At 37.8% G+C, this 23,739-nt stretch overlaps 1 protein-coding gene across 2 annotated transcripts in view; it reads left to right on the plus strand.

The window, feature by feature from the left end:
* Window positions 1-23,506, plus strand: part of TMTC2 (transmembrane O-mannosyltransferase targeting cadherins 2) — a 254,213-nt gene extending 230,707 nt beyond the window's left edge. For both annotated transcript variants that reach the window (XM_055712368.1, XM_055712369.1), the window contains one exon: window positions 20,827-23,506. In XM_055712368.1, the coding sequence (XP_055568343.1) occupies window positions 20,827-21,006 (180 nt within the window). In that variant the 3' untranslated portion in view covers window positions 21,007-23,506. The remainder of the gene's footprint in view (window positions 1-20,826) is intronic.
* The last annotated feature ends 233 nt before the right edge of the window (window positions 23,507-23,739 follow it).

Here is a 23,739-nt window from a genome sequence, read left to right on the forward strand (position 1 = left end):
ATAAGATGTTAGTAACGCTACAAACTCAATCTTTTACTGATTGTTAGTGAATTTGTATACTCAGTGAGCTTTCATGACACAATTTTGTTTTCAGCATTTTTGCTTTGTTTTCCTTTTGCATCCCTTCCTTTGGTTTCTCAACTGTTCCTGTTGCTTTTGGAATACACAATACTTCCTCACCTGTTTCCCCGTATATAAGTCGTTTGGATCCAGAAGCTGCTCTGCTGAGATCTTCTAAACCCAAATCCAGTTTAAATGGCCAGCTGAGTTAACTTTCAGAGCTACTTGGCTATTTCAGGTTTTTTTCCAGACAGCACTCTCCACTCTTGCATTTGTCTCCCATGCAAGCCTTCTTTTATTTCAGTGTCTCAAGACGGGGGAGCAGCAGTGAGCAACCAATATGCCTTCATGTCTGAGTCACTTTCTCATTCAACTAATCCATTTTTATAAAAGTTGTGACTAAGGAGGCTAAAAACATCCCTAGAAAAACAGTGTTCAGTTACAGGGGAGATGTAACTTCTCTGAAACATGCAAGCCATTGGTTTTAAGAAAGCAAACAGAAAGATTTTAATTTTTTAGTATTGGGGGTGATTCATTCATCATTGAACTGATTCTGAGAGGACTGAAAACTATGGAAAATGCCATTTGTTTCGTCCATGAAAAGCTTTGTTAGATGAATAAAGTATTTGCAAAAAAAATATACCCAGTAAAAGAACAATTGAATACAGCACATTTGTGTGTACAGGGTGTTAAAATGTATATCCACACCTTGAACATCATCTTTGCTTTTGAATACACACCTTCATTCTGCAGAGTGCAAAAAAAATTAGAATACTTTGGTACAATAGCAACATCAGCTAAAATGCAGTTTGGGTGCAAAGAAAAACCAGATCTGGCTAGTATTATTATTCCAGTTTTAAACTTTAATGTTTTCTTAATAATGTTCATGATTGGCCTTATTTGCAGTAGGTGTTTTTATCCTCTGTGAAAGTAACTTTGCGTCAAATTTCAGAACAGCAGTATTTTCTGTAGAATATAGTGCTGCTGTGGAGATGGGAATCCTTTGTCTTAAATTTCACTGAAGAAACAAGCATTCTCAAGATTACGTCTATTTATTCCCAAATAGGCTTCACAGACTTGACTTTCCCCTGGAGAGCCAAGGGGGCGAGGGGAATCCAGGAAGCAGTTCAGAGAGGGTTTCTGCTTTTATTTGCTATAAATTGTTTCTTACAGGACTCCCTTTTCCTCCTTCAACTCCATAGGTAACCTACAGAGATTAGCTTCCTTAGACTCTGGATATTTTTGAATACTTTCCAAAAAATGCATTCCCACATTGTGTGTTTATCATGATCAAACCAAAATCATTTTAGAGCCTTCTCAGTGAGAAGCACATATGTGTTTGTTCTAGCAATGTTGGCTTGGATATATGTTATATGTAGTCTAATTTTAACAAATATAGTTGCATGAAGACATGAAAGTGTAAGTTTCTTGGACAGCAGGACATCAATGCAGTAATTATTCTGAGTGGGAGTATTGCTGAGGAAAATCTGTATTCAGAGATAGTTTCTAGGTGCCCTATGTCTGTTCACAAATCAGGAAATTGTTTTAACGAGTTGTTAGGCAGTCTAAAATGTGAGCTTTAAGCTCACTTTGTTGTGGAAAAACTGGTCATCTAGAAACTCTCTTTAAATTGGCATTCTTTACAAGAATGTGAGATACTGACTTTGGCTTCAGCTTTTATTCGACTTTTTAAGACATCATTTGTGTATAGAACTGCATTTCTAATTTTTTAAGTCTGAACCTGAAGCAGCCAATCTTTGAAAAGCTGCTCTAGAACCCCCACATGTCCAATGGCTTTTGAGAGGAAAGGGCACTTTGAAGTGTGACCTCAAGAGTATTAAGTGGAAGAGAGCTCACCAGAGCCTTAAGACTTTGAGCCACCACCTTGAGCTGATTGGCTTAGAAGCATTCCTACAGGAGGTGCCATGACCTGCAAGTCACTGCCATCCCAAGCACATATTAGTGCTGCTTGCAATCTGGAGCTCATGACAGCTTTAAGCCCCATGTCATCGGCACATTGTCAGAAACAGCTGTTTCCACTCTACTACTTCAAAAGGGCTTGATTAAATGTCTTACTGTAACAACATATATAAAGACACACACATAGAATGAGGGGGAAAGGAGAAATGTACTTATAAGTAAAATAAATACAGTTTCCACTAGATGGTTTAGTCATGATGTGGGGGACTAAACCATTTCTTGACTTGAAGGGTTTATGTAATCAGTTAACACAATATCATATTAAAAAGCAGTTTCTACAAGTGCTGCTTTTATTTTTTTCCCCAATGCTGGAATACAGATTTCATGTCAAAGTCTCCAGGCTTGTAGTAAGCTCTCTACCTTGAGCTGTCTAACAGTAGAAAGAAGAATGCTGGTGGTTTCCAGATAATTGACTGTATTTTTATAGCCACCTTATAGATAACATGCTTTCAGTGCCTCCTTATGGGAAGTGTTCATAATATATGGGGTTTATTCATAGCAGGACCTCTAAAAATGAATATACTTCCGATAGTATATACATCTTTAAAAAATAAAGTAGATGTTGGATTTTGTCTTGAAACATATGCAGCTAAGATCTGCTTTATTATGTATTTTTTCCTTAGGTGCTTCCATGCCAAATTTCCCTATTTGACTTTCTCCTGAACATTCAGTAATTCTCTCATATAGCTTTACCAGGCTGGGAGTAATTGTGAAGGAGACAGCTTTAATCCATTTTGCCAGCTTTGTTAAGGGCATGTCCTGTTACTGCCAGGGAGAATTTTCATAAAAGTTTTAAGACCTCCTGCTATGTTAGTTCTGCTGCTGATGGCAGTAATGAATGGGTTTACAATGATTCTTGAACTGTCTGCAGCTGATCCCCAATTGACAAAAACCTGGCATTGTTCCATGCTTCACTGGATCCAGTGTCATCCTCACATTGCTCCAGGGATGCTGCAGATCCCTCACCAGTGATGAATCCATTGCTCTTGCAGCTCTTTGAGCAGGTCTGCCTAGTCCCTGTTATCCAAACCCAATTAGAATGTCTTGCCATCATGCTCCTGGTTTTCAGAGCATAACATGAATAAAGCTGATGTAGCCCTCTAAAGAAACAGTACATACGTGATTTTTACACCATGTATTGTTGCCAGCAAAGCATGACACTTTCCAGCTGAGAATCCTTGTTTTAAAACGTTCTTTTGCCTGTTTACCTGTTTATTCAAAGTAATGAACACATGGCAATCTTTTATCTTTATGTGTTGGTGCCATGGACCACAGGACTTTATTTTTAGGTAGTCAGCATTCAGCAGATTCACCTGTTAAGTTGTCTTCCATTGCTTGTGTCTACCTTTGCAGAAAATACAAAAGTGGGCTTTGTGAGGCAGGTGGGGCTTCTACTGATTGCCTGCCTGCCTTCTGAGCTGCTTCTAGATTCTTCTGCCCTATGCCAGGGCTGTACAGCTTCCCACTACTAGCACCGGCTGCTGCTAAGCCTCACATTGTGGAAGGCTTCCTCTCAAGTGTGCCAAACTTTCTGCCTCAATGATGTGAATGGCTGTGGTTTCTTTCCAGCCCAGAAACACTCTTGGCCTCCTGAAAATGCCTCTTCTCTTCTCTGCTGGTAAAGGTGTGAGGAATAAGAAGACTTCCCTGGATCTAGTTCTTCCTCTTTTCCTACTCTGTTGCATCCTAAAGACTGAACCAATTGTTACAGGGCATGCAGGACTTTTAGGTACTAAAAAGGGTACTGTGGCTTTCTAGTGAGAACGTCGGCATTACTGATGTGAACTTTATTTGCAGTTGGCATTATTTTAATAGTTTGACTTCAGACAGACACAGGGATGGGAGGCTTAGGCATGAATCTGCTCCACTGGATGGGGAGATAGTGGAACACCCTTAGAGAAAAGAGGACACCACTCTGATTTCAAAAGGATGAGAGAGCACTTTCTTAGTTCCTGTAAATTGGGTAGACTTCTCCATTGACAGGCAATAGAGGACTGACTCTTGAGATTTGATATGAGAATAGCTGTGAAATTTTTCAGCCTGCCTAGCAAAAGGCTGACCTGGCCTAAAGGTTGTACAGAATGGAGAAATTCAAGAAAATTAATATTAACTAAATGCAAGCTGCCTTTCATTTCAGGTAGAAAGGCTCTTCAGTGTCTGCACAAAAATAGCAACATTTCTCCATGTGAAAAGTTTATTCCATGCATGAAGTTTCTCTTCCCCTCCTGAGCTGGAAAGCTTTTTAAATCTAATTTGGGCCCCCAGCTCAATTTTCTTTTGTTGTCGTTGCTGTTTCACCCCTTCCAGGTTCTTACACTCAGTTTCTCTCTCCTGTCTGGGGCTAAGTGCAAGGCAGATATGTTCTCTATCCAGCTATTTGGGGAAAACTGTGTCTTCTTTTGAACTAAAAGTTATCTTTCTATATTTGCAATTATATTTGTTCATGGTCTTCCTAAATATTTTAAAGACACATTTAGGGTTTTTGTCATACACAATTGTCAGCTTCAAGACCTGCTGGTGTACAGGCTGTTGTGCTGAATCTTAAAGTATTCCTACTTCAGCAGAGATTAGTGCCTCCCACCTTATAAAAAACAACAGGAAAAACAAACAAAACTCCCCATATAGCATTTCGCATCCCTATGATCTCCACCAGAGGAAAAAGAAAGAACACAGACTATTAGAATGGGGATATTTACCTCTAATACTGAAGTGCAATATCAGGATGAGTTGTGTAATTTGAAAACCAATTTACTCAGCTATCGAAAACACTGAATTTCTTTTGGGAAATATGAGAATATTTATAGCTTTACCCCAGAAAACTCTACATGTGTTACAGAGCTGTGGCAGCTCTGTAAAAGCAAAGATTGAACATGCTTCTGGGTGATTATTAAATACTTAAATCTGTCTCTCTATTGTGATCCATCTTCATGTAAGGTGCATAGGAGATAGCTGGAAATCATGTCATTACAGTCCTCAGCTTCAGTTTTGTGAGGGTTAGAATATGGGGAGTTCATTTGTACTTTTCTGATTATCCAAGCAGTTCAATATGCAAATAGCTGAGATCAATTGGCTCACTTGGTGTAATTTGTGAGCTTTGGAATAGAATTAAAATGCCTTTAAGTTGCTGTTTATTTCCCATCTAGAATAATTTGTTGTACATTGACATCCTAATCAATACATAAGTATTTTGTCTGTGCAAGTTCTAAATTACTGAAAAGAAAATACATCTGAGTTTCTTCTGCTTACATAGATATTGCATTGCAGTAACACCATTGACTTTTTTTATAGCTGCTTCTGTTTCTCCTGCGTGTGAGAGGTCAATGGAGCTCTGTAGTTACTGATTTCTTCAAGTGAAACTATGCAAGCAGCTCTGAACTCTTAGCGGAGTTTTTCAAAGAGTAAGCTGCATACCCAGAAACACTTAGCAAAGTAAGCCAGAAACTTATTGCCATAGTAATTTGGAGTGCTTTTCATTTCATTTTTAGGTATGAAAATGTTTACAGATTTCCCATAAATATTAGTCCTTCTATGGTCTAATTACTAGCATTATGTATTTTCTGAATCATTCATCTTTCTGAACTGCAAAATGTATAGACATGCTTTTCTTTAACAGGGGGAACAAATGTTGGAAATAAGCAACTATATACTAACTTCTCTTTTCTAACTTAAATAACCCTAAGATCATCATTAAACTGTCAATTACTCCTACCAAGAACAGTTGAAACAGTAATTTCATGCTTAATGTAATTTGAGAGAAAAAAAACCTTTCTAATAATTCATGCACTATTTGCGTAGGACATAGGTCATATAAGGTTTTCAGTATGTCAGGTGGTAACACCTTGTGCTGCCTGGAGCTCCTCATAAAGTCTTTTATTCACACAAAAAAAATACCCCGAACTATTTTGTTTTATGCACCCATTTTCCATTGTAGGCTGTATTGCCTCAGTGTTAAAAACGTTTATGTGACTAAAACTCTAAAAAGTGAAAGACCATGTTTTCACAAAAATCATGCATGTTTCTTATGATTCAGTGATGTTTCCTAAGAAGATATTCACCCTGGTATTAAGCTATAGGTTCTGGTTTCTCTCCAGACACCTACCTAGATACAGAACACTGTTCTTCCAATCCCATCAGGTGATTGTAATTATCAATGGATAAGTTGTAAATAAAGAGAAGACATTCTCATACCAAATAATACTTGAGCTATTTTATTGTCAAGTCCTTGATTCAAAAATTGTATAGGACTGTACCTCAATTAACTTGAGCGGAAATCTTAGTGTTCTCGCATTTCTTTTTCTGTTTTTCATATGTGGAATAAACAAGGGGAGTTAGAGATGTGCGCCTGCCTGCAGGGCTATGATCTTATTGGCATTATGGAGACGTGGTGGGATGGCTCCTAGACTGGAGTGTTGGAATGGAAGAATACAGACTTTTTAGGAAGGGTGGGCAGAGGAGACAAGGAGAGGGTGACCAGCCGGAGCGCATGGAGCTCTGCCTGGGGGTGGATGAGGAGGCAACAAAGAGCTTATAGATCAAGATTAAAGGGAGGGCAGGGACAGGTGACATTATAGTGGGGGCCTGCTACAGGCCACCTGACCAGGAAGACTGGGAAGATGAGGCCCTCTCTGGGCATAGAAGCAGCCTCATGTTCACAAGCCCTAGTCTTTGTGGGAGACTTCAACCACCCCAGCATTTGCTGGAGGGACAACACAGCAGGGTATAATCAGGAGGTTCCTAGAATGTGTTTCCTTCTCCAAGTGACAGAGGAGCCAACGAGGAGAGGTCCTATGCTGGACCTTGTTCTCACCAGCAAGGAGTGGCTTGTGGGGAATATGAAGCTCGAGGGCTGCCTTGGCTGCAGTGACCATGAAATGGTGGAGTTCAAGATCCTTGGAGCAGCAAGGGGAGTGCACAGCAAGCTCACTACCCTGGACTTCAAGAGAGCAAACTGGCTTCTTCAGGGATCTGCTTGGTAGAATACCATGGGATAAAGCCCTGGAGGGAAGAGGGGCTCAGGGAAGCTGTTTAATATTCAAGGATCACCTCCTCCAAGCTCAGGAGCAATGTGTCCCAAAAAGAGGAAGTCAGGCAAAAATGCCAGGAGGCACGCATGGATGAACAACAGGCTCCTGAACAAAATAAAACACAAAAGGGAGCCTACAGAGAGTGGAAGCAAGGACAGGTAGCCTGGGAGGAATACAGAGAAATTGAGCAGCCAGGGATCAGTTTAGCAAAGCTAAAGCCCTGATAGAATTAAATCTGGCCAGGGACATCAACGGCAACAAGAAAAGCTTCTGGAGGTACATCACTGATAAAAAGGAAGACTAGGGAAAAAGTGAGTCCTCTCTGGAAGGAAACAGAAGACCTGGTTACACAGGACATGGAGAAAGCTGAGGTACTGAATGGCTTTTTCACCTCAGTCTTTACTGGTAAGTGCTCTGGCCACACTGCCCAAATCACAAAAGGCAAAGGCAGGGACTGGGAGAATGAAGAAGCACCCACTGTGAGAGAAGATCAGGTTTGAGACCAAGGAATCTGAAGGTGTACAAGTCTGTGGGACCTGATGAGGTGCATCTGCAGGTCCTGAGGGAACTGGCAGATGAAGTGGCTAAGCCTGGTGAAATTCCCACTGACTGGTAAAGGAGAAACATAAACCCACTTTTAAAAAGGGAAAAAAGGAAGACCTGGGGAAATTCAGGCCACTCAGTGTCACCTCTGTGCGTGGCAAGATCATGGAGTAGATCCTCCTGGAAACTATGTTTTAAGGCACATGAAAAATCAGGAGGTGATTGGTGACAGCCAACATGGCCTCACTAAGGGCAAATCATGCCTAGCAAATTTGGTGGCCTTCTATAACGGGGTTACAGTGTTAGTGAATGAGGGAAGACAAACTGATGTCATCTACCTGAACTTGTGCAAAGCATTTGACACTGTCCCACACAACATCCTCATCTCTAAACTGGAGAGACATGGATTTGACAAATGGACCACTCAGTAGATAAGGAACTGGCTGGATGGTCGCACTCAGAGTTGTGGGCAACAGCTTGATGTCCAAGTGGAGACCAGTGACAAGTGGCATTCCTCAGGGATTGGTACTGGGACCAGAACTGTTTAACATCTTCGTCGACAACATGGATGGGGGGATGGAGTGCACCCTCAGCAAGTTTGTGGATGACACCAACACGTATGGTGCAGTTGACACACTGGATGGGGGGGCATGCCATCCAGAGAGACCCTGACAGGCTTGAGAGCTGGGCCTGTGCGAACTTCATGAAGTTCAGCAAAGCCAAGTGCCAGGGCCCACACATGGGCCAGGGCAATCCCAAGCACAGATACAGGCTGAGCAGAGAATGGATTGAGAGCCGCCCTGAGGAGAAAGAATTGGGGGTGTTGGTGGATGAGAAGCTCAACATGACCCAGCAGTGTACGCTTGCAGCCCACAAAGCCAACTGTATCCTGGGCTGCATCAAAAGAAGTATGACCAGCAGATTGACAGAGGTGATTCTCTTCCTCTACTCAGCTTTCATGAGACACCACCTGGAGTACTGTGTTCTGCTCTGGGGCCCCCAACATAAGAAGGACATGGGCCTGTTGGAGTGAGTCCAGAGAAGGGCCACAAAGATGATCAGAGGGTGGGAGCAACTCTCCCGTGAAGACAGGCTGAGAAAATTGCAGTTGTTCAGCCTGGGGAAGAAGCTGGGGGACACACCTTATAGCAGTTTTCCAGAATCTAAAGGGAGCATACAGGAAAACTGGAGAGGGACTTTTTTCATGGCATGTGGTGATAGGGCAAGAAGTAATGCTTTTAAACTGAAAGAGGGTAGATTTAGATTAGATATTAGGAAGAAATTCTCTGCTGTGAGGGTGGTGAGGCACTGGCACAGGTTGCCCAGAGCAGCTGTGGATGCCCCATCCCTGACAGTGTTCAAGGCCAGGCTGGATGAGGCTTTGAGCAGCCTGGTCTAGTGGAAGGTGTCCCTGCCCACGGCAGGGGGGTTGGAACTAGATCATCTTTAAGGTCCCTTCTAACCCAAACCATTCTATGACTCTGATATCTGGAGTCTTTATCTGGTATAGGGATATGTTCAGTCCACCATCAAAATTATTTGAACAAAAAATGTTGTGAGGTCAGCTAGGTCTGGCTCTTGGAGCACAGATTTGTTTCATCTAGCATACTAGTGGGTTTTGTCCACATCTTAGTAGACACATACTTTTTTTGCTGATTACATTTCAGTATGAATATAACTGCAACAGTTGTGCTTGTACTTAACTATGATCTTCATTTACTGAATAATTAAAAGAATAGTTTTGCAAAACTAATTAATAGGAAGTCACAGTGTGGATTTGTACTACTGACAAATAAAAGGAATCATGCTTTGAGATGATGGGAGGCAGTAGTTTGTAAAGGTGCAGTCTCTTTGCTGAAATTATGGAAGTGATGATGTATTATTATGTATGGATAGACCTATGCACTTGATTGTGATTCACAGTCTGATAGTAATATAGCAGGGGGTACTATGCTGCCTGCATCAGTTCCTGGAGAGTACAAGATTGGCTTTGCCTTGTAAATGTAGCCCTCAGTGTCAATCAAACATAAAGTGCCATGAAATATAGAACTCGGCAGTAGAGTAGCATTTCAGAAATTAATCCGTTTGCACTCAATTAAAAGAGAATCCAGCAAAGTTTTTCCTAATAGAGTATTCTAGTGCTGATTCTAGAAACAATGCAATTAATTTATTATGCAATTAGAATTGATAAGAAAGTTAAATAAGCCCAGCATTAAATAAGCCCAGCAACAGTATATTCTAATTACATTCTTATTAGGATGTTTTGCAATAAGTAACTTCCTAATTTTCTTCCTAATCTATAGTTCTGATGTATTTCTCAGTCTAGGAATGATTTTTAGTTGTGGGTTGGCAGTCCTATTTGAATCCCCACCCCCCCACCCCCCAAGTTCTGGAGAAGTTAGGTTTCTGTTTCACAAGATGGTTTTGATATTACTGGTATTCTCTCCCACCCTCCCATACCTCTGTGTGTATCTAGGTGACTGTATAGGCGGAAAATGCCCTACAAATAAGGGTGGTTTTGGTCTGAGATCTGCCTGAGTACTGTTATGTTTGCAGACTGCTAGGAAGGGGATGCATAGCAAGTGTCTCGCTGAAGTAATTTTCTTGGGATTTGTCTTTAAGTGTAACATCAGTACCAGTTAGAATGTATTTTTCCCTGGGAAAGTTACAGCCTAGAGATCTGGAAAGCAAATACTGGAAAGCAAATATACATTCAAGTGTACCTACACTTTTGAAACATGCCTTCCATATAATGAACAGCTCTGTTACTGAGACGGTTTTACTAATTCTTCAGGTGCTCCAGTAAAGATTGTTTTTCTGTAACAGTAAGTAACTTTAATCTGACATTATGGTTTGTAACAGTGCCAGTTGCCTCAGCATCTGGCTCACTCAAACTTACTAAAAACAATTGCTGTGTGAAAAAAAATAGAAATCTTTTGCAATATAGCAACAAAAGTAAACATGAAAATCCACAGTAAAACCCTAAACTAAATTCCATATGAAGGTTTGCTGTATGTCTCTTTAGATTCTATGGTGTAAATAATTGATACATTCATGGCGGAGTTATTTGTTGGAGTTTTATTGTAACTCAGTAGTTCTGCTTCATTTCTTCACATTCTAACTGCATTTAAATACGCTTAAAATTACCAAGCTTGTTTTTTATTATTTTTGAAAGATCAATACATGATCCTTCATTAGTTCTGTTTGAAAAATTCTGTTCTGATAGCTGCATTGATGGACTTTATTTTGCAGATTAGTTCACAAATTGGGTGTTTTACCCACGATAGAAGAAGAAAATTCTTTCTGAACAGAGATTATGGAAATTGCATAGGAGGCAAACCTTTTGATTTAGGGTCAAAAAATGAGCTTTAACGAAAAGATTGCTGGTAGGTAGGACCCAAAGTTAATTTCTGTAGGATCCTGTGGTGTTCATATAGAATGTATGGTATGTATAGTGAAAATATTTAATGAGAAGGCAAATTAACTTGAGCTGTTGACTACAGAACTGAATAGCAATTCTGGTGGCCCTGGATCATAGTTTGCCCCATCACAGAGGGTTTTTTTCTGGGGCAATTTGGAGCAAGCATCTGGTTTTATTGAGTAATTTTTGACATTGAATTTCAGAGGCAGGAATTGAACTTTGATTTCTTGGTGCTAATCCTGCAAATATTAGTTGTTTTCTTCTGCTTTTAGAAATAATTAATTAAACCTTTTAAAAAAGGAAAATATTATTCACAGCATTGCTTCATGTGTCCATTTCCTAAAAATGTAGTTTGCAGAATACAGAAAGCTTCTGCTTGATAAAAGCAGCACATGCAGTGTCAAGTACAACCCTTCAGAGTAGGATGTGTAGATCTACCACTGAACCTGTCTTATTGCTATTGATATTACTTACAAAGCTCAGTAAACATATATGTCACTGATCAGATGTAGTAAAGAAGGCTGCCCTAGCAGAAAGTAATTTTATTTTTTTACAGGTCACAACATTGTAAAAGCCTAGCGAACAATTAGTGCCCAGTGGTCTTACTATTAGCGACCAAAAGACCAAATTTTAGAAACTACAGCCTTAAAATCTTTATGCTACAAGAATCAAAATTAAATCCTTGTGCTTACTCTGGAAATTAATAATTTTAATATGTACTGTAGATTTAATTGCTAAATACTATATAGGGAACACCTGCAGGTTGCTGGCTGCCAAAAAGTAGGGTATGAATTCTTATGAATTACACAGAGCACTGTAATTCAGCACGTTGCAAAGGACCAATAGTATGTGCCTCTTTTCTCAGCTGCTCTCATCATCCTGTGGGTAAAACTGAAATCAAGACACTGTGTGGGCACAAACTTTGCACTGTGCAACGATCATGGCAGTGATAGATGAAAAAGGACAAAAGGGAAGGAAAAAAAAGATTGATATGCAAATAATTTAAGATTTTCCATGCAGAAATTTCAGAAAAGAAAATATTTATGAACAAGATTTTTTTCAAGCATTTTCAGTTGTGTCTACTCTGAAATGAAAATGTAGATCCTTGAACAACACATTGTCTCAAGAGTTTTGTTATTTATTTCCAAAGTTATGGAGTTAGTTTGTATTTGCAAAATTACCTTGGTAATGTTTCCACATCCTGAATTTGCATTTTTTTGAGCAACTTGAAAATATCTTCAGACACTATTGATAAACCGTGTTACTATGGAAAATCTATTACTTCATGTGATAGATGTCAACTGTACTTTCCTGCCGGTGAAATTATTACCAACAGAGGAATAATGATTGATTCTGTTGTCTAGGGAGGGTTAGCCAAAAGAAAATGTATTAATGGAGGGATGAAATGAAGGCTAAAATTCATCCTAATACATCCTACAATGCTTCATAATGTTCTAGTGTTTTCTTTTTTCCTGTTTCTTTAAAGCTTTAACACAACATGTTTTCTGTGGGTTGGCTTGATAGTGATTGTGTGTGATATAAGCCTTGATCAAATTAGCAAGTTTTCTCATTCTTTGTGCTCAGAGCAAGTATGTCAAGTTGCATAATGGTTTACACAATGTGCCTGAAAGGTATACCTTACAACTGCAAACACCTAAACGGTTTTCAAAAGCACACAGCAATATCAATATTAATCTAGTTCTCAAGCATTTAATTGAGCCGACTACACTTGTCAGCCAAAGGTGCAAAGCCTTGTTTCACAGTTAACATTCATCTGAACATCTTGAGTCAAAATACTGGAAATGTGGATTTTGAGATTCCTTTAATTAGAACTTCACTAAATTTTCAAGGCCAGAAGTGAACACTTCTTTCTGAAATTTCAGTAGTTGACTATTCTACTCAGAAATGGAAGCTCTAATGCAGTACTTCATATGCCTATGACTAGCATCTTGAAAAACTATACAACCTTCTGTGGGTACTGATGTATTTGATCAGTATCTGGGCAAAAGCAGGCAGATTCTCAGCAGGCATTTTTGTTTTCCAATGACATTTAATTTGATTGAAAAACGTGAGCTTTTTTAGTAGTACATACTTTGAGTATGATTATGGTCATAACCTCAGATGATCTGTAAATTGGAGTTTTCTCTGAAGATTAGCCCGTTTTGATTGTGTTAATATGGACATCTATTCTAATCAGCTCTGTGTGTGTGCTGCTGGGTGACACAGAGTATATTATTTTTTTTTTAATGCTTTACATTTCTCTTAATTTAAAAGTGGGGTTTATCTTTAGGCAGTAACACAAAGCCATTTATTTTTCTGGTTTTCATGATTTAGAAAGAAAGTGCATGCAAAAATACATTTTTGATATATTATAATTATACATTTGCAGAACTAAATTGAATTTTTTTAAAAACTTTCTTACTAGGACAAAATTTTGTTTCTGAAAGATTTAGAACAATTTCTGTTTGTCAGTATGATAGTACAGATGACATTTCTATTCAGCAAGTTTCTCACTTGCTGGGAGTACAGACTTCCTAATTAGCACGCAGCATACTTGTGTTAGGTAAGGTAGAGTTGTTAAATGTTTTATACCATAATCATAGCTATGTATTAAAATTATCAAATTACAGACATCAGAGCACAGTTGGATTTCTATAAACAAAAATTAAGTCATTTGAAGATTTTTTTAATAAAATCCTAAAATGCTAGGAAAATTGGATAAGATTATCATATCCTATAGTGATGACAACGTTTGAGTTGGAAAGCAGGAATTTTAATTAAAAACACTTTGAGGCCTGGAAAATGTTTTTGGGGGGTTTATTTTTTATAGTATAACCGTAATTATTTAATATGCATAACGTATGTTCCTGTTTAGCTTTTATTATGTTAATACAACTATGTTATCTAAAAATGTCCATCATAGCTTCTAAATAAACTGAGAGTGGTTACTGGGAGGTTTTTTAAGCACAAATCAAAGCAATTGATGCATGGTCATTGAGGAAAAAATCTAGATACACAGAAATTACAAATGTAAGTACATTTTTGTGGGACTTTTTCAACTGTTGTTATGATCTGCAGGCTTTACCAGTTGTAACACGTGCTTTTTTGTTAACTTGCTGATGTGTAAAAGAGTACTTTGAACTTATATAAAGGCCAATGGTAGATAGCTTTTCAGCAGCAAGATATATACATGTATACATACTTGTTTGGTTTTGGATAACTATGTTTTTAAAACTCTGAGCAGTCTCTGAAGGTTAAGATGAAAAAGATGTTGAGGAAAAAAATCTCCATTGGCTGGAGAACATCGATGCTAAAATGTCCCCTATTGATGTGATAATTTGAGAAACAAAGTAGACTGCTTGATGCTTCCTTCCCATGCCAAGTCAAGAACTCCTCCCTGACTCATGGCTGTTGGTTTCCTTAATGAAACCCACGTCTGAATCCACAGGTAAACTGAATAACTTCACATTATGCTTGTGGATGAAAATTCCCATATCTGCTACCCATAAATAAATTTTTAAAAAATATTAAAAAAAAAAAAAAAAGTAAAACACCCTGTCTTCACTTTTTAATTCCTGGTTTTAAATATACATATCCTATAGTTTGCAATTTTAGACAGGGTACTCTCCAGTGTTTGAAAGCACACAAGATTAGATGCATATAAACAATTTCCATGTGTATTCTCCTTTCACCAGGCAGGTTAAAGTGTCGTCTGTTTTGAATGTCCAGAGGAGAGTGTCCAAATGTAAAATAATAATAAAAATATAAATTAAAAATGTACATGACCTAACGCTACTGTAGTATCATCAGTTGTTAAGGTGAACAGGCATTAACTCGTGCAGTTCTTCAACCTTATTAACTTGATATATTATCCTAACTGGAGACTATTAAATAAATAGTTTTCAATACAACCTATTTTTTTCCTATCTACTGTATTATTTATGTGTTTCTTTTTTGGTATCCTTTTTCTTCTAGAAGGTGTTCATCTTCACTAGAGATACTAGCTTGGTGAAAAAAAATATGAAGATCATACTAAATGAAGTCTTTTTCTGTTTAGTGACATATTAGTAGGTTGTTCTTCATCAGCGTTAACAGTGTAGTACTCTTAAAGGTGGTGACTGAACCCAAGGATCCACTCCTCTCTAGAGCCTAGGCTTGTTAATTAGATTTATATAGCTATGTATGTTAGTCAGTCTTAAGGTAATTAGATAGGGATGCAATCTTCCTTTGCAGCAGAGGCATTTAGGTCCATTTCTGACTAATACAACCATGGAAACTGCTCTTTGCAATGTTTATTCAAATTAACACTTGCAGGGAGAATGTTTTTCTCTCCATTTCCCTCTTCGCTATTTAAGCTGAAAGCTGTTGTCAACACAAAAGCATACTTACTGAAATTGTTCATGAGCAGACTTGCAATTTAAATAATGTACTTAACTGTTGTAGAGGAAAAGTGGCAGAGCATTCTTCCATTTTAAAAGTTTGCAAAGATACTGATTTTTCTGTTTTTGCAGCAGAACTGAATGCTTTGCTGCCTGGACTGATGATGACACAGGAAATCCCTCTCAGCTCTGAATTTTATACATTTTTATTCTCTCTGACGCATACTGTTTTGCCATACTTCCTGTCATCTTGTTCCAGCATGCTTTTTGCACCCAGTTTTCTGTTCCTAGACAATTTACTCATGTCATCTTAGCCAGCTTACTGGAGATCAGCGTCTTAGTTGTGATTCATGTGCTGTTTGGAACAAAATACCAGACCTAGCATATGCAAACTGCGGTTCTTAAGAAGCCTCATAGCATAGAGAACCAGGCAGAAATGTGAGTCTCTGGAAGGAATAACTGGCACTTGGCTTATCTGGCAACACTAGGTCACTCCTATAAAAAAGTTTACTTCCATGTGTCACTACTGAATTTACGATGTTGTCAATGTATTGCATTGGAGAGTAAGATCCAGTTGGCAGCAACCATCTCACTGCATGTCCCTCCCCTGCCTCTCCTTTTACCTTCTCTTCACACCCCCATGCTTTAAAGTAGTATCCTTACCTCTTGGGGCAACTCCTAGGTCATGGTTTTACTCAAAAGTTGTGAGATCTGTCAAAAGCAAGTGCCACCTCTGAAATTATTCTGTTGCCCGCAGTTGTCTTTAGCGATAAAAAAGGAGCTGTTGACATTTTGATGGCTTCAGAAAATACCATGCTGCGCTACAGCAATAACACCAGTAATAAAAGTTCAAGTGAAAATTCTTGCTATCACTGTAGGAGGATAAAAAAGGTATGACAGTACATTATCTGATGGTCACTGATAAAATGAAGCAGTCACCATGTTTTGCTGTCATGCTTATTGAGCCATTCTACAATAATGCTCTGCTGCTTCACTACTCGGTCATTGTACCTCCTATGTCTCTTCACTTATCAAAGAGAAGTATCTGAATTCTTCACCCATATTTAACTAGAAGTGCTGGGATGGAATATTCACATGTGAATGCAATTTCATGTCCTTCTTTAAGTATGGACTTTACTCAACAGGAACCCTTAAAAGAACAAGCTACTTCTTCATTGCACTGTTTTAAAACAAAACATTTAGCCTCTGTGTTTCTGATGGGTTGGCCATGCCGATTACAGTATTCATTAAAGAATCCTGGTGTTGTTTTGAAACATCTTCAAGATCACACACTACAGTAATTCATTAAGAACAAGAGAAAAATTGGCAATATCTTTTCAAGTGACCTTTGAAAATGGCTAAGTGGGAAGTAACTTTCACTGGTGATTCTGCTGGAGTAAAAATTGGCATGGTTTTCCTTGTAAGTAGCCAAGCAGCAAGAAAATGCACTTTTGTCTCAGAACCTGCTGCCCTGGCCCTCTGTGGTGTTGGGTAGAGAAGGTGATCTGTAAGCAGAGCTTCGAGAGAAACAATTTCGGATTTCATTGTTTGTGTTTGGGCTGTTGTTTGGTCATATTTGTCTGCATAGAAGAGGCATTTTGAGCTAGGTTAAGTGTTTGTGTATCTGTTTCTCTCTCCATAAGTTCTTAGGCATGTATAGGAGTAAACTTGTCGTCTTTGGTTTGGGACTATTCTTTTGATATGACATTTGCTATATGTGGAGCCAGAGACAATGAACAAGGAATCAGTTCATCTTCTGTGTCATTAAGATTCATTCTGTTTGTGGATTCAAAACCATATTTGGTTACATTAGTGTAATCCTGAAATACTGCTCAGAATTGTTTTGAATTATTTGGAGATTCCATAGCTCTCTAATTTTAGAGAGCACTTTAATTTACCTTAAAATTTTTGCATGCCCCAAGGCCCTCCTTTTATTTTGGCAGTATAGTAAAGAGAAAGTTTGAAAGAATTGTCATCAGTGTAAACCAAAACCACCTCAGGCAACTAAATGCATGCCTTTTGCTATTTTGTAGTTCATTAACTACTCTTGTTATGCCTCCCCCCTCCCCATGGCCACCTACCTGCACCCATCCCCCTGTGTTGTCGTCGTCCGTCCCCCGTCCCCCCCCCCCCCCAAAAAAAAAATCAACCCCAAAACCAACCAAAAAACCAAACCCCAACACTAAGGAAATAAGCACACCACAATAAAAATGCTAATAAAGGGAGTAATTCCCAATGGACCTTAAAAGACAGCATCTGTAACCCCGATAGAAATGCCAGTCAGCTTTTTTTGATGTAAAGCATCTGTCTCCAACAGGAAATGAAAGCAGGCCTGTTTCTCCTTTAAAGTCTCTGAAGTAGTAGGTGGTGTCATTTGTTATACAGTGCGACAAGTCCCATGTTATTGCGCTGGTAGCTGCTGACTGCCTTTGTTAATGTACTGAAAAATTTTATCAGCTGTCTTTAATAAAAGACAATGTATGTGGAAAAAAAAACCTGTAGTAAATGTCTCTTGCTCTCTTGTCCTCAGACCATTATCTATAGCTTTCAAGAGAGTGATGGCACTGATATATAATCTTGCAGTCACCCAAAATTCTTGCAACTGGTACAATAAACCATAGATACTGGGGTGGCTAATACCCTAGAAAGTTAGAGAGCAGTCTCTGAAATCCTGTGCACTTCCTCATTTGAAACATGAAGGGGTTGGAAGGAACTTTCAGCACTACCTGAAATAAGTTATCGGTTCACACATTCCACGGATACATTTGTTTAAAGCATTAATGTCCTAAAATGTCTTGAGTCTCCAGGAAATCGGGAATGACATGTAGAAGTTGGAAAATGTCAAGTTCGGTTAAAAGGTGTGCAGCGAGTTCTTTCTCTAGATGTTTTTGTTGCTTGCTCTAGTGAAATGATATATCACATTAAAGGCATGGTGGCAGAAGAGTTTTCTTAGCTAGGCATATAGTCTTATATATATGACGTTCTCTAGAGTACTTGATTAGTACCATACACATACCATATTTTCAGGGGTGTGTGAAGGAAGTGGAGAGGAATTCTGGAAGCCATATGAAACAACTGTGTTACTTCCCACACAATAAGTTTGTGGATGCTGTAGAATTAGCCCTGAGCACATTTTAATGTGTGTCTTATTTAGTATGAGTCATTCTAGGTATAACATTTTTCAGTCCTTAATCATTGTAAGCTTTGCCTGGATGCAAAAATACGCACATGTTTATATTTCAAGTGAGGAGACAGTTCTCTGTCAGTAACTGTGCTCTTGAAAAAAGCTGTTTGATTCATAAACTCTCATTAGACAAATAAGGAGCACAAATTTGGGTAATGAACCATCTTACTCATGATTTGAGAAAATTCTCTCAATCTTATGTCTAAAAATAAATGAATAAATAACATATGTGGATATTTAGACAGCCATCCATATACAGCGGGGCTGTTTTCTGATCATTCTTCACTTACATCACTGCAAAAAACCCAGAACATCCGTAATTAAGGGGTGTATTATTCCATTATAATATAGTATGCAAGACTGGCACTGTCAAGGTGGAGCTATGGTAATGTGGCTGCTGATATGTGTTGTCCATAGCAAAGATTACCTTTCAGGGCCTTGTTTTTCCTTCTCTGTATGGAATATTACTGAAAAGGAAATTTTGGAGAGTGTGTAAATGGGAAAACTTTGTAAAATCCAGCTGGTTTTGTTTTGATCTGATTTCTTAGTAGAATGAAGTGACTGATTTAGGGGTGGTGGAAATAATCTGTCAGGATAAAAGCAAGAAAAAAATAAATCTAAAAATAACATATTCAGATTCCACTGTGTTAACATTATGAAGTTTACTATAGGGAGGGCTGAACTTGTTTTGTTTTGCTTGATTTTGAAAGTCTGGAAGCCAGTTGTGAAAATTTAATGTGTCACAATTCCTTGAATTTTTGTGATGCATGTGTTAATAGGTGAAAAGAATCAGGAAGAAAGCTGGAAAAAAAAAAAAAAGAAATATTTTTAGGATATAAAAATTGATATTTTTTCTGAACAACATTTCCATCACAAAATTTAGGTTTTGGACACAAGCATTGTGAGGGGAGGAGGGGGTTTGAAGATTGATTCAGAAGGATAAGAGTAATGAGTTTAACTTGCTAGTTGGAGAGGCTTGGAACATAGGTAATTCTTCCTCATCCTAATGACTTCCTACTACCACATCAGTCTGGGAGGCCAGTTCTAGTGTGTATTTTATTTGCCTTCTACCTACCATATTTTTCTGAAGTTATTGTCACTGAAGGGCTTCTAAAGCAAACCAGCGCCCCCACATAGTAGTCTGAAGCCAAGTTTCCATGTGGCTTCACATTTTGAATAATGCATCTTGATCCGAACACTGGTGAGTAGTGTCCTGAAACACTTACCCTCTGAGGCAAAATTAATGTGTCTTGGAAAGTGAGCGTTCCTGAAGCTCATTGAAATTGATAGTGACCCAAGGGAAGAACCATAGTGAACTTTGTGTAGAACTTTCCCCCTCTTTTTCTTTGAAATGCAAGGTACTGGTTTGGCAAATGCCTTTCCTGTGCTCTTACTAGCATGTGAATACCTTAGGTACTTGCAAAAAGGTAGGTTAGACTGTTCTCTTCAGCTTCATAAACCTGCTTTTCTGCCCTTGTAATATTTGTTAACTCCAGTAACTAGGCATATTTAATTATCATGAACAACCTATTACTTCATAATAAAATAATCTAAAGATGAAAAATTAAAAACAAGGAACAGTCTGCTTTCACTAAAGATGGAAAAATTGTTAGTAACATAAGAAGCTTTTCAACATATTTGTTATGAAATTTTCACATCTTTGTTATTAAAATAGCATGTGTTTCCACCACTGTTAATTTTATTCAGTTGTTCATTAAGAAATAATTGCCACGGCCTGAATTTAAATGGATATCGTAAGACCCCTGAATCTGGGAACAGATTGTATTTTCTACTAGTTATAATTAAGACAAAGAGAAAAAGGGGATGAATTCCAACGTGTTAACTGTTCCCAACGATTATAAACTCTTTACTGGCAATGGGTTGAATTAAAACTAAATTCCTGTCTTTAATCCAGTCTTGGATTACTTTAATTTTCTCTTGGAAACTGTGCTATGCTGACATTACCACATGTAAAGCTTTATGAGGTCTGTGTTTTCTCATTAAATAGAGAAGTCTATGTCTGTAGACACCAGAGCTTGCCCTGTTTAAAGCATAAAGTATACAGCAGCTGTTCAGCAACTTTTTCTTGTTATCTCTATTTGCTTAAATTGGTAAATTGCTTCCATGAAAAGTCTGCAAACATAAGGGAATAATTTGCTTAAGTGGAAGAAGATAGTCTGAAAAGAAAAACTGAAAATGCTCCTAATATTTCCCCTTCCTTTTTCTTTGTACCAGTATCCAGCTGCCCTAATGAATCTTGGAGCCATTCTTCATCTGAATGGTAAACTGAAAGAGGCTGAAGAAAACTACCTCCTTGCTCTTCAACTTAAACCTGATGATGTCATCACTCAGTCCAATCTTCGCAAACTGTGGAATATCATGGAGAAACAAGGTTTGAAGACATCCAAACCATGATGATAAAAACTCTGAACATTTTTTTTCTTAAGTTGATTAAAACTATGAACTAGAATTTCCACAGAGCTACCCGATCAGAAAACTCATTGGACTTGACTGCAAGGATCAGAGGTCTTAATTGCTGCTAAGAGAAGCTATTCTGCTTTTTTGGCATAAGTTTTTTTCGCTAGATAAATAGAAAAAGGGAGACTTTGAGATATTCATGAAGGACTTGTTGCCCCACAAAAAATAGTTAGAACCATAGTACTTGAGAGAAGGTGTTTTGGCATATTTGATAATTGCAAATCCCATATTGCTCACTTTCAGGTGTGTATTTGGAATGTATACTGTCATAGAAATACTAAGGGAAAATTGTACAGTATACATTAAACCATATGGGAGTAAAAGTGGTAATAGTAGGTTAAAGTATTTTGCTGATACTGTAACTCATTAAAATGTATACTAAATCCAGTGTGTTTGCAGTTTGTCTTAATGCTGCTGTATCTCACTTTAGGACCACTTGCTTACCAATTTCACAGCTTATATAGCCTTTTTTTTTTTTTTTCAAACCTGTCACGTGATTAGATGACAGCGTTAAAAATTGTTTACTTGAGAATATGCATATTATTTCAGCTGGTTAAGTTTTAATGCAGTGTTCTTGAGATACACAGTCAAATGGCTGTGGGCTAGACAGAATGAGCAAGGAACCACCCATATTCTTCTACATCAGGTGTGTATGTAGAGCGGTTAAAAAACAACAAAAAAAAAGTCCAAAAGTTTGGAGTTGTGATTTAGCAATACAAGCAAGACTGATATTTGCCCTGATATCAAATGGATGTGGTCAGACTTCTGTCTTCAGAAAAAAAAAAAAACCAAAAAAAACACAACCCCCCCCCCCAACAAGTATTATATAATGATGTGTTTGATTCTCTTTACATTGCTGTCAGATAAGACCAACTTTGAAAACTTTGAACTGTCTGCCTACAATATTTCTGCAATAACTCAGCCAAGTGAGATTCGAAAATATTAGTGCTTGGATATGCTACAAATGAGACTTCATGAGCAACTCTGAGAAAAGGGAATGTTACACATTGGTGAGGCTAGCAAATAACTGAAGGGACTTGATTAGATCATGCTTAAAACAGTGTAGATCAAGACAAATCTGTAAAGGGGGTTGTCAGTTACTTTTCACAGTGATGGTGTTTTAAAAAATATTTCCTATTCAGATTCTAACCAAATATTAGCATTCTGTTTGTATTCTGACATGCGCTAGCAGCAGAGCTGTCAAATATCTAAATATGCTTTTGGTGAGATTCAATTTATTTTTGTTTCAGAATGATTTGGCCTATTTACTGTTTTAGTCTTCAGTTTTTAAATGTAAAAATAATTTATTTTAAATTGCAGTGTATTGAAGCTTTAGTCAGTTTTTTCCAGGCCATTTGTTAACAGCTTTCTTTCTTTGGAATAAGTATTATTGCTTGTAAGAAAATTTACTATTTCATTTAATGACCTGTTGGTATCTGCTTCAGTGTTCTTTTCATAATGATAGATACAATGTTTAAGTGGTAGAGCACCTTGAACTGAAGCTTCTTCAGGATCTTCTGTTAAAAACTTTATTACTGAGAAAGGGTTTGTGTTTGGGTTTTTTTTTGTTTTCTTTTCTTTTCGTTTTCTTTTGCTTTTGAACTGTTGAGCACCATTCCAGCAAAAGCGTAGAGAAGAATACTTTGCTGTATTTATTTATTTATTACTTGATTGCAGCAACATTACCTGCCATTAACACAACAGTCTGTAAGTGTTACTATTCTTTTATTTGTTTTTCCTTGCATTTTTTGTGGTTAGTGTGTGTACCTAATGGGAAAGGGGATGCTTGAGTTATACTGTACCTTATTGGTCATTCTCCCCTTACACCTGGATTTTAAATCTGTATTGACGTAGATTGGAGAGTAGCTGTTTTGAAGTCAGTATAGTAAAAAATTGTAGTCGTGTGTGTTTCTTTTTCTTTCCTCTTGCTCGCTAAAATACCGTAAGTTGCTAAGTTTACAACTGGCCTGCCAGAAGGGCCAGAGGGGCAAGATCGTTTGGTTTTGTGGAGTGTGTCAAGTTTTTCTCGAATAATGTTATAGCTGGAAAAGCAAAATTGAAGGGTCAAAAGTTGAATTTCTACTTTATCATTGAAACCAGTGTTAGAATACAATGGTAGCTTGAAAGTATTCTCCTGCTTTACTGATTTTCTGGAAAAAATATAGAATTAATTAGATAGCAAATGTAACTGAATTCAGTATAAAACTGTGGTACCCTGCAGCTTTATTTGCTCAACAGCCATCAAGCTTTGATGGCTTCTTGGTCTTAACCATTCACTATGTTATTTGTTTCCTTCAACCTGTACTCATTCTTGTTTAGTAATTTTTATTCGTTGCACAAAGGGGGGAAAAGGGGGAGCACTCCTGTGATGCAGTGTCAAGCTTGCATTGATAAATGTTTTTATTGTTTCTTTAAAAAAAAAAAAAAAGAAAGAAAAGAAAGAAAAAAGGACTAGCGCAAATTTAACAAGAATGTCCCTGAACACATTTTTTTAATATAGGTCTGGGCTTGATAACTTTCTTCTTTTGGGATAAATTTAAAACATGTTTAAAATATGTCTCTCTGCTCAGGGATTTATGGCAGATTATTGCAGACAGTGCTAAAAAGAAAATTAAAGAGCACAAGACAAGTTTACTAAATTAAAATTTTATTTTTTGAAAAACTGTTATT

The sequence above is a fragment of the Falco cherrug genome, chromosome 5 (assembly GCF_023634085.1).
Source record: "Falco cherrug isolate bFalChe1 chromosome 5, bFalChe1.pri, whole genome shotgun sequence".
NCBI lineage: Eukaryota > Metazoa > Chordata > Aves > Falconiformes > Falconidae > Falco > Falco cherrug.